At 38.2% G+C, this 12,546-nt stretch overlaps 1 protein-coding gene across 2 annotated transcripts in view; it reads right to left on the reverse strand.

The window, feature by feature from the left end:
- Positions 1-6,779: 6,779 nt before the first annotated feature.
- The window catches only part of Dcc (DCC netrin 1 receptor), a 1,151,759-nt gene continuing 1,145,992 nt past the window's right edge, over positions 6,780-12,546 (reverse strand). For both annotated transcript variants that reach the window (XM_028864828.1, XM_028864827.1), the window contains exon 29: positions 6,780-10,111. In XM_028864828.1, coding sequence (XP_028720661.1) covers positions 10,022-10,111 — 90 coding nt within the window. In that variant the 3' untranslated portion in view covers positions 6,780-10,021. The remainder of the gene's footprint in view (positions 10,112-12,546) is intronic.

Raw genomic sequence — 12,546 nt, forward strand, 5'->3', positions numbered from 1 at the left:
ACATTTTTGTTATTATGAATAATACTCATGGAAACATGTGGGTGGCTCAGATTCCCAAACATCTGTTGAGTCTTTATTTTTACTTCTCAACATATATGGAGAATTGGCTCTGCAAGATGAGACAATTATGTATGTTTTATTTAGAAACTTCCACATAGTTTAACACAGTGGTTACTCCCATCAACATTCCTAAAAGTGAACTATGTTTAACAATACTTGGAGATTTTTAAATCATTTTCTTAACAGAATAGTAATGGGTTGAAGGAAATGAGAAGGACTATAAGACCCTTGCAGCAAGAAACTACAGAACACTTCTTGCCCAAACAAAATATTTAATAAAATTTTAATTAGCACATTACTTTATCCTAAAACTGGTTACACTTTAATTATAAAGTACTTTTCTTCTCTCTAGCAAAACAACACAAACAAAAGCAAGTTAAAGAAGAGTTTGTTTTGACTAATGGTGTCAAAGGGCTAGAAGCTGATAATGGTGGGAATGCTGGCTAGTTTTGTGTCAACTTGACACAAGTTAGTCTTTTGGGAAGAGGAAACCTCAATTAAGAAAATTCCCTTATTAGACTGGCCTGTGGGAAAGCCTATGGTACATTCTCCTGATTGATGCCCAGTCTACTGTGAGCAGTGCCACCCCTGGGATCATGGTTCCTGAATGCAAAAAGCCATGGGAAGCAAGCCAGTAAACATCACTCCTCCAGGACTCCCTTAAAGAGTATATCAGAACCGTTTGATATTTTGAGTTAAGAATCTCTAGTTCTGGACAGCTGGGGCAGAAGAAGCAGCCATGATTAACAGAGATCAGTGTCTTTGAGATAAAATCTTCTGGAGTATCCTCAGGGTCAGCACACAGAAGCTGTGATCCAGAGGGTCCAAGACTGGCAGCTCAACTGGATAATGTATAAGATTAAGCCAGGTGGTACTGGTTTTGAAGGCATGAAGGGGTCATCGAGGCCTGGCACCAGATGGCAGGGTCAGAGTCCCAAAGAAAGATGTAGAGAGGCTATTCATGAAGTTGCAGACCAGTTGCAGAGATCCTGGAATTTTGGAGATGCCTGTTCAAAGGAACAACCAACGAGGATAGCAGAAGCTGTGGAGGGTAGCTGTCCCAAACCTAGGAGACAAGCTACATGTGCTATGAATAGCAGATCCAGAAAAGTATGACTATCCACGATGGCATGGTGACAGGAGCAGGAGGCCGAGACATCATATCTCAACTGCATAAAGAAGCATGGAGAACTAACTGGAAGTGGGATGAGGCAGTAAACTCTCAAAACCTTCCTCCAGTGATGGTCAGGGATTTAGAAAGAGCATGATTAGAAAACTGGTGCGACATACCTGGGAAGATGATTTTGCATGAATTCCTAATGGTCTTAATAAAAATCCCAGAGCCAGATATTGGGGTAAATGCTGAACGATCAAAGAAAACAAAGGAACAAGTCACAGCCACTTCTCACCTCTCCCACTCCATGAATCTTCTGACTGAATGCCTCTGAGTCCTCAGCAGAAAGGGCTCTAGGTCCCTTCTCCTCATGCCTTATATGCTTTTCTCTGCCCAGCCATTTCACTTTCTTCCTAGTGCTGGGATTAATGGCGTGTATGCTTCCCAAATACTGCTAGCAAAGGCATGAGATCTCAAGTGCTGGGATTAAAGGTGTGTGTAACCATTGTCTGGCTCTGTTTCTCTCCTAGACTGAATCAATCTCATGTCATGCAGGGTGGCTTTGAACTCACAGAGATCCAGATGGATGTCTGACTCCTAAGTGCTAGAATTAGAGGTGTGTGCCACCACTGCCTGGCCTCTGTGTTTAAGCTAGTGTCTGGCTCTGCCCTCTGATAATCAGGCAAACTTTGTTTGATACACAATATATCGCCACAATATATGTGGACACATATCTCCAAATGGGTAAAGGACATGAAAATACACACACCCCATGTGAATGCTTTTCAAAAGTGACTTTAGCAGAGGAAGGATTTACATAATCAAATAAGATGATCCAATCTGCAGTCAACCTCTTTCTCTAGCCCTTCTTACCTTTGTCCAGTTGGCCATTGAACAAAGTGGCCATGGTGGCAGTGATGAAGGGGTTATGCATGGATTTGACAACATAGACTTTCACTCACCAAGACTGACCTGGATATGGCTGCTTTTGAGTGCCATATCTGTCAGCAGCAGATGCCAGGCACCAACTGGTGGTAATCAGAAAGTGAGTGACCCTTATGTTGACTACATGGAGCCACTTCTATTACAGAAAGGGCGGCACTTTGTCCTTACTGGAATTGATGCTTATTTTGTTTATGACATTTCATTTACTGCACATAATGCTTCTGCCTAAACTACTATCAATAAATTATAGAACATCCTACCCTGGATCATGGTATTCCACACAGCATCACTTCTGATCAAAGAACTCACAGCCAAAAAGTGCAGCAGTGGGCCCATGGTCTGGTATCCACTGGTGGTATCATGGTCCATACCACCCATTCCGTTTCACAGAATGATGGAATGGCCACTTAAGGATACAGTTATAGTGTGCTTTAAAAAGCAACAGTCTGGGCCAGGGGAGATACAGAAGGCTGTATATGTTTTGAATCAACATCCACTATATGGTGCTTTCTCCTATGGCCATGTCTCAAGGTCCAAGAATCAAGGGTTGGCAGTGGGAATGGTACCACTCACTATGACTCCTTGTGACCCCCTAATTGATCTCTTCTCATTATTGTATTCTCTGATGACCCAGAAGTCTTGATGTTTATTTGTGCCAGGACAGATGTTGTACAATCGTCAGCCATGAAGATGTCAGTCACATTTTCACAGAAAAAATGAAGGAAGACCTGCTGAGGTTCTTGCTAAGAGTGGGCAAAATACAGAATGGGTAGTAGAGGAAGGTAAATACCAGCTCAAGTCACATGACTAGTTTCAGAAATGAGACTTGCCAAGCATGTTTCTGTCCTACCCTATTATTTTAAGTACATATTGGTGCACATATACACATTTATTAAGTAGATAATCGCGTTTTCTTTTCCTTATTTCTTTACAATGTAATGTAGCATCATTTGAGAGCATATCATTGGCTAAATACTCTAAACCTATATTATCATATTTAACTTATTAAACACTAAAAGATGAACCATCCCTGAAGATATTTATATATATATTATATATATACATATATGGATATATATACATAATATATATATACACACATATATATTCATTTATAGCTGTATGTATGTGCATTAGTGATGCCATGTTAGGCAGAATTGTGAACATATTCATTTTTTTCTGGAAATAAAGCCTGATATAAGGATATGTGATTGGAAGTCAAGTTGACAAAGGGTGGACTTCTAATGGCTAACCTTGGTTATCAATGTCCCTGGATCTGCAATGAACTAAAATGCAAGTCACTCAGCACTCTAGTGGGGGGCTTTCTTGATCAGATTATTTGAAGTTCGAAGTCCTATCTAAATGTGGGCAGCACCTTCTGCTGGCAGACCAGATAAAGGGACGTGGAAACAAATGACATACTTGCCTCTTGTGTGTTTCCCTTCCCTCTCACTGGCAAGTTGATCTACTGTGTGGTTGCATGTTCATCCACCAATAATAGAATGAACATGGACTGAAGACCAGAGGCACTCCAGGAATTCAGTGCCAAGGACTGTGGTGATGTTCATCCCAGTGAACTATGCAACTATCATGTTCTTAGCCTCTCCAATGTGAGATAACTATTGTTGGGCTGCCCAGGCCCTATTGTGTAAGCTAACCTAATAAAACCAATAATACATACATATACATATATGTGCACACACACACACACACACACACACACACACACACACACTCTATCAGTTCTATTTCTCTAGAGAACTCTAATGTAATCTCTAATCATTTTGGTACTCATAACTATCTTTTATAAAAGATATCTGTATCTCCATGTTCTTTTTTTTTGACTGAAAAAGAAATATTAGGACAATGGAAAATATACTTCATTGAATTAGAATGATCTTAACTTGGATGACTTCTTCAAAAACAAGACCAGCCATGAAGATGTATTTGAAGATGCTTTATCACAAATGCCTCCAAGTTGAAAACATTAGGGGACAAGAACAGTGTGGGTGGGGAGAAAAGCTAAACATGGCCACATTCTCAGTTGTATAAACCTGTAGGGTAGTAACGAGATTTCTTTTGCCTTTGTTTATGGAGTAGAATTTTTGTACGTGTTGGAGGTGAGTTTGATCAATTTTCAGAGGTGTCTCTATTTAGAGGAGTGGTTTTCAACCTTCCTAATGCTGTGACCCTTTAATACAGTTTCTTATGTTGTGGTGACCCTCAACCATAAAATTATTTTCATTGCTACTTCATAACTGTAATTTTGTTACTGTTATAAATGGTAATGTAAAAATATTTGATATGCCATCTCTGTGTGGTTGCAACCCACAGGCTGAGAACCACTGATCTCCAGGAAAGAGTTTGAACTGTTTAGCTGCCATGTGTAAGGTAGAATCTGACTTTCCATTTCTCCTGTGCAGGAGTGTAAATCTCGTTCTGGAAGCTTGGGACAGTGCTGCAATAAAACAGTGTAGATATAAGCAGCTGTGATTCAGCACAAACTGGGGGTGTGCAGAAAAAAATGTACAAAGATGTAATAAGATATAACAAAGTACTACCATAGATGTTAAAAGATCTTAGGTACCCTGGGCGTAGGAACAGACCAGCCAGAGCAGATGATGGGTGCTGGGGGAGAATAGTCCCTTACTGTGAATAAAGTAAATAAAGAATTTTGTATCAAAACTTTATTTATTAAACAAAAAATGCACCATTGGAATAACATTTCTATAAAAAATGAATATGAGACTGCTCTACAGTGATTACAAAACCCCCTTTTCCTCATGTAGTAGTATACAAGTTCATGTGTAGAAACAGTCATCGTTTTTAAACCGTAAGCAAGCTTCCTTTCTCATAGAACAACATTTACACTTAAATATTGCAATCACTACTCTAATTTGGTTAACAATGCTAGAGGCTGACAATTCCAAGAAACTCTTTGTAGGCTCAAAACACCTTTTTATTTAAAAAAAAAAAAAAGCTGTTTTGCAACAACAAAGAGTTTCTTTTTTCCACTAAGGCTAGTTAAAGCTGTAGTGTACCCATTTCTACCAAATAAACATGTCACTATCACACTAACAAGTTGAGTTGCAAAGCCCTTTGAGAAAATGAATAGCATCGATCTGCGAGATGCTATCCGTGTTATTTTAGGTTTGGTGTTATCTTCTTTGAAGCCCTAAGAAGGGAGAGGGTGGTAATGGTGGAACTTCAGTGAAGGCTTTGCCTGGCCTGGACATTTCCTCATGCTCAGCAGTGGACAGTCCATTTCTAAAGCGGTCCCTCTGAGATACAAAACACTGCAGCTTTAACAGCCATGCCTAGATCCCAACCATATCTCCCTTTGTATCATAAATTATCCAAAAAGAAGCCACTTCTAAATAATAAATTAAATATTACTTATAAAAAGTACCCCTCATACCCACCCACCCTTCCCCCAAACAAGCTGACAATTCACAAAGTTCAGAATTGTCAGGTTTACCCTACAATAATAAAAAACACATTTTTCCTCCTCTCCAACATTCCTTTCTTGCATCTGAAAATACACATCGAACACACAGTGAGATCCCTTGGCCCATGCCTCTGTATTTATGATTTCTTGTACAGTTTTGCTGTTGCTCTCCTATCAACAACAAGAACCACCACAACAAAATCATAAGATGGTAATGCACAAAGCTGAGAGCAAGAGAAAAACGCCCTTCAGAGTGTTGCTGGAAGTCTTCCTGTGAAAAGCTACCCAATGGCAGAAGGGGTGGGCCACATCAGAAGTTAAACTCATTTGCTGATATGGGCATAGTATTGTCTCCTATATAACCTCATTGACAAGAAATAGAGCATTTCTTTTGCAAATCAAATCTTTCTGGAAGCAGTTTTTTGATTAACAAGGTAGACTGAGGCATGAGGACATGTACTTTCAGTTAGATGGGATGTCACACAAAACATTTATCTGTGATTTTTCAAAGTATTCAATCTACTTTAAAAATGGGGACTAAAGTACAAAGCTCTTCTGAATAATATTAAAATGATCTTTGAAAGTCATTAAATAAATACAAATTATGAGGAGAACATTGCTTTAACATTGATTTTGGAAAAGGGAGTTTGTGTTTGAGTGTGTGGTGGATGTTGCAGATCCTTAGAGCCCTGGGCTCTGTATTCTTCAAATCATGGTAAGTAGGTATACCCAGGCCACGATACTAAATTTGGCCTTGGGGATAGACTGTGATTACATAAAGAGAACTAGCTAAGAAAGGGAGAATATATACATATTCTCTGTATTACTGCTCTCCATCTTTTCAAAATTCATATTACTTTTATTTTCTTCAAATTCATCTAAGACTTGGGGTTTTTCCATTTTCCTTTGTCTCACTGACTGGAAATGAGCATTTCAAAACCACTAGAACTATGGGCTTCGGACAAAATTTTATGTAAAATGTCAGGCAGCCTTTTAAGTAATCTTTGGTTGGACTCACAGTTCACCTACCATGTCTGAGACACTGTGTTCCATTGGTGGGTAGCTTTAAGATGCTTATTTGAACAAAGTCTGGAGAAGGATCCAGGGAAGAGGAAAGGATCAACATCATCTCACAGCACAAACTCCAGGGGCAGGGTGGGGGTGGGGGAGGGTCTCAGAATGACCTGTGCTGCAGAGGTTGTTTATTGGGAAAGCCAGTGAATGGCAAGCTTTAGCTTTAAAATGCTGTCTTCATTCTTCTTTTTGTAAAGGCCACCTTTGCAGAGCATGAAGCACAATCCTTATTTTCAACAACCTTTATTTTTGAAAAAAACCCAAACTATTATTACATCCAATCTCCAAAAGGAGTTACGTCATTAACTTGACTTCTTTATTTCTGGGTTGTTCAACTGAGTATGTATTTAATAATAGCCAAAGTTAAAGCTGTATTGTTTAAATATTCTAGAAGGTCATGGGTTTATTACATGGAGACAGCTATAACCAGTTTCCATTGAATATAAATCACTAAGAAATACTTAACTTTTGACTAGAGTGTTACAAAAATGGTTCTGTGCACACTCTGAGCTATCTCCACTTTTGTCAGTTTAGACAAATGCAGAAATTTCTGGAGGAATGAAAATAGTTTTCTTCTCAAAACGAAATAGAAAAAAAAATAGCAAAGTTCTTTCAAGAGCAGGCTCTCGCTTTGCACTTCAGCATAGGGTATGGAAACCCGAGTCGTCCTGCCAAATTTGATTTTCTTCCTTTTCACAGAGGATTGATTCTTGGTGCGGAGATGCCGGTTACATGTTCAGCTTTGCCTTAAGGGAGTCAAAGAGATTTAGAAGTTTAAAGGGTTCTGCATCCTGTGAGCTTGACTCAGAAGGAATCATACCAAACTGCTTCATACCAGCCACACCGTCTTTCTTGTTAATGGAGACAAGGGAATTAAAATGTCACCTGGAAACTGGGCAAGTTTTTTGCACACACGTGAATCACTGGAAGGGATTTGGGAATAAGAGTTCTGAGGAAGCCACGTTGAACTAATTGTACATTAAAATCATAGGTTAATGATACCAGTCTCCTGAGTATGATAATATGACTTACTAGAGTTACTAACTGATTAATAAATTATTATATTAATTTATTGAAATTTTCAAGGGCGTGAGGCAGATATAGCTCCCACTGAAAATGGATGACATACTTTCAATGACTTTTAAAAATTACATTGCCTGAAATTATTGACTAAGCAGAAAGGCGTAGAATTTTCTGAAAATTCTAGTTCTCTTGACTGTCCAACTAGATTTTACAGAACAACATTCCATTATAACTCATTCCCTGAAATCTGAAGGTTGTAGCATACCCCACACTGAAACTTGAGTTGATCTTCATGAGTATCAAATGCTTCCAAAAAGTGGTTCCTCTTTGTGGAATCTAGAAAGAGGAGCATATTCTGGGATTTTGAGAAAGTTATGTGCACATTTTCCAGTTGATAATCATGGATTATTTTTCTCAAGTATTCAATGCTATGTTAAGAAATGCTTTATTTCAGGTCAGTTGAGAGTTGTCTACCTAAGTGCCCAGACATCGAACCATTCTGTCCCATTAAATAACATCACATAGCTCTTCAAAAGTACTTCCAGAAAAATCTCAGTAAATTGAACAAGCACTCTTGTTGAAGGAAACATTTTGCAAATGGACCAGACTTTCTAATGAACCATTTGAACAAGCCCTCTCTTTGACATCAGATTTCCTTCCCGACATAAAACTGTAAAAAAATAATCTGAATTATTATTTCTGTTACAGTGCCATTTTGCTCAAAATATTTCATTCAGGGATTCATATATAATTACCCACCTAATAAAAGGAGCTATTAGGTTGTAAAGATCCTATCCTTGCCATGCTCTTTTAAAATTATGACCTACTCAAGCTTGAAATCAAAGGCAGAGCTGAAAGGAATAATTCAGCTGAAACTCTCATTGGGTTTCAAGTCACCTAACTGATAAATATGCAAACTAGCTCCCTTTTGGCGACTCGGCTGCATAAATAGGGATTAACTCCAAATACAGCTGAAAATTCATAAACTAAAAGGGAATGCACAGAATGTTCTTAATTTCAGCTAGTTTCAAGCTGTAGATAACATGGCAATAGTTTAAAATTCTAGTCCACAGTTTAAGATGCTGCTTTGAAAAATACCTACAGGAGTTATGATGTGTCAGATGTCAAATGGCACTCACCCCTCTCTCCTCCTGGATTCTGTCTTAGGCATGGTATGGAAGGTTGCCTTACCAACAGAGCCTGTGGTCAACATCCATTAATGTTGCCTTGCACAGCTCAGTGAAGATGTTATAAGTGGGAGTTACATCACTCAGGAAAAGATGCTCTTGGAAATGGTCTTTCATGCTCCTTTCCCTTCTTTTGAGCTTGCTCTCAGGAAGCCTACTATCTCCACAGAAGGATATTGGGGACACAGGATGTAGGATGCATGGAGCCGACCATTTTACCTAAGACTACTTGCCCAGGAGAAGTAGAGGGATGATGGGTGGAGGATTGTAGAATGTTTCTGGCCTAATGCCTGAAGAAGAAGCCTTAGTGAAACTCAGACAGGCCATCACAGTGTGGAATGGCACAGAAGCCACTCGAGTTGAAAAGTATCATATTACAAGCTTAAGTACACAATCACCATGTGTCTGAGAAGATTGCATATTGTATTCTCCTTCTAGAAAGGTACTGTTGTTGGCAGGATACCACCAGCTGAGGATTTTTAAGTTTCTACACTCTAGACATAAACGTTAATCATGGATGGATTTACAAACACTTGCTAAAATTGGTAAAAATTTTATACCCACTCACTAATATCTGCCACTTGTGTGAAATGAATGAGTGAGCTGTCAACAAGCATTCGCTGCCTTTTGCTTGTTCACTTGTTTACTTTTTCTGCTGCCAGGAAAACATCCAATCCTTTGGTGCTATGGAGTGAGGGAATTACCATGGATGCTTTGTAGTTTAAAAGTTGAAAATAAAAATAGTGATTTTTTTTTTCTGATTTGCTATGGCATGGTACAGGCTGGAATAATGCACTTGTATTTTGTAAGACTGGACCTACACAGAAAAGGAAAGGTATCACTGAAAGAAAATGTAGGCATTAGTGATGACACCATGGTCACTGTAGTGACAAAGACCCAGAACTATGCCGGCAACTTCAGTCTTGACTTTTCAGTGAATATGCATCTTTGCTTTTGCTCAGGGACCTCATGGCCATCCTTGTCCAATTTCTGATGTCCATGTAGGATGGGATGCCGATTCCTTCTGAACTGCATCAGATGTTCCTTAACTGAGTGGTCCTGAAGGTTGACCTGTACACTGGTTAGAGTTTATGGACACAGGTGTGCTGTTTATGGATAATTGGTATGCTGTAAAGTTCCCAGAAAATCTCAGTGCTTGGGCAATATGTGTCAAAAAGCTGAACCTGTGATGGCATTAAGTTGCTTCATTAGGCCTTCCAAGCTTGCCATTTGCTCACTCAAGTCATCCTGTTCATATACCTAAAAAGAAAACGAGAACAGAGTTAGTACTGTGTCTCGGTAGGCTCCTTCCATGAAGGATCCACTTATTATTTGGCCTTTGCTTGGGCCACTGTTTATTCTTGAATTTGACATAGGTACCTATAGCCAGAACTGTGCTCTGAGTTTCTTTTAACTGGATGAACTTGTGATAGAAAATGAGCTAGCAACAAATGATTGAATACTGCTTTTCTGGGATTCTATACCTTTAATAGGAAAAAGGCTTTACAGTTAGAAATACCCTATTTTAAGTCATATTCTACCAATTGATAGCTTTATGGTAATGAACAAGTTAGTAGATTTCTCTGATATATAGTTTTCCATTTCTACAAAATGATAATGGTGTCTATTTCAAAGTTTATTCTGAGCATCCTGTGATATACTTCCTGCATGTCACAGTTTCTGGCATGTCAGTAATTTTAAACACATTAGTTCATTTTTCATTTTGATAGGTTATCTATAAATAGGTATCCAAATATCAACATCACCAGTTTTATATATATTTTTTTTAATAATATGGCATAGGCTGTAAGGTTTGCATGGCAACTTGAAGGTTTCCCGACGGATGAGAAATGCATAGATCATGACTATTGATTGTGAGTAGAAACAAAGTTTATGCACAAAGCCAGAGTGCTTTGCATAGGTGTGAAAGAACTCTTGCAGCATGATATGAATGTTGTACAAACTATGAGTCTGACCTGCACAACTGTTAGTGAATGCATTGCCTTTCATTCACTGTGAGAGACTTGTATGAGGTTATTTGCTAGTTCCAGGATTTCTACTTATCCAATATCCTCAGCTACTGGCCATGGAACTTTTGATTTAATAAGGAGATGGTTTAAATATTTATATACTTGCTGTTTTTAGTCAGTCTTTTTAATTGTAAAATGGGACCATCAAACTTGCCTCAGTGACTACGTCCAACAGCTAAGGGCTGCCTGCTGGTAAGCAGTCAGTAAATAGCAACTCTCTCCCATTTTCTCCTTTCTTAAATGTAATTTTTTAAAATGAATATAGATGAAATATTCTGAATTATTCTCAACTATCCTTTTCAATCAGTTATATGATTGAAACAATGATTTGAATCATTATTTGTACTCCATGTAACCAAGAAGCATTACTTATTACCATGGTCAGAGAGAGAGTCCTTCCAATCCTGCTAAGCCAGTGTCTATCATTCCCAGAGACCATCAGAAGAATATGCATTATAAGATCCTCACAAAACCTTGTCATCCATGGAAGAATGTTCCAGACAAATGGGCACATGGTATTAACCCATGATCTTCTCTTAGGTATATGAATACACTAATGCACAGTGTGACCATATATCATTCAAAACTGACCAGGGATTGAAAAGTAGCCTGTTGTTTCAACACACTGTTTTATATAAAAAGAATGAAGTTGCAGTGAAATGATTACTTGATCAATCATTCTCCAATTCCCTTCCTTCCTTCCTTCCTTCCTTCCTTCCTTCCTTCCTTCCTTCCTTCCTTCCTTCCTTCCTTCTTTCCTTCCTTCCTTCCTTCCTTCCTCTCCCTCTCTCCCTCCCTCTCTCCCTCCCCGTCTCTCTCTATCTTTTTTATTTTCTTCTTCCCCCTCCCTTGCTCCCTCGTCCCCTTCCTCCCTTTCTTTTTCTTTTTCTTTTTCTTTTTTTTTTTTATATAGGGTCTCACTATGTACTCAGGATGGTCTGGAACTCTCTATGCAGGCCAGGTTGGCCTCAAACTAACAGAGTTCCATCCATCTTTGCCTCTTCAGAGCTGGGATTAAAGATGTGTGACAGCACACCTGGTTCTTGGTCACCATTTTCAAACATGCTCTTTTGGTTGTCTGGGTTATTTATCTGAATTTAGCTATTGGATTCATGAATACAGTTAGTCAAAATTCAAAAGTATTTCACATATAAGACACATATCTAATTCTGAATGCATAATGTAAAAGCAAAAGGAAAAATACTTTAATGATAGTTGTCTCATATTTATCAAGTATTAATATAATACTTGGAAAATATTGGATTAAACACAAGACAGCATTAAATTATAAATTATAATTTTTTATGCTTTTAATATGGCTCCTAGAAAATTTGACATTATTCAGAGGGTCAGATTATTATTTTATAGGAAGATATTGATCTAAATTTACCTCATTTCTGCTTTTCTTTTCATTTAATTCTTATGGCTTTTAATACTATGTCCTTTGCTTTCACTGTTTTCAATCAACCTTAAGGATAAAACAGGCCATTTGACATCATTCATTTGACATCAGAGTTAGAAATTCTAATATAAGAAACATTTTGTAAATTTAGTATTTTGACCTAATTTGGCAAATGACCATAAAACATGTGACTAGACATATATTGAAATAGATAATTGTATTCTGAAGAGAGGGCAGTAAGGGCCTTTATTTGTAATCTTATA

Source organism: Peromyscus leucopus, chromosome 19 (assembly GCF_004664715.2).
Source record: "Peromyscus leucopus breed LL Stock chromosome 19, UCI_PerLeu_2.1, whole genome shotgun sequence".
Taxonomy (NCBI): Eukaryota; Metazoa; Chordata; class Mammalia; order Rodentia; family Cricetidae; genus Peromyscus; species Peromyscus leucopus.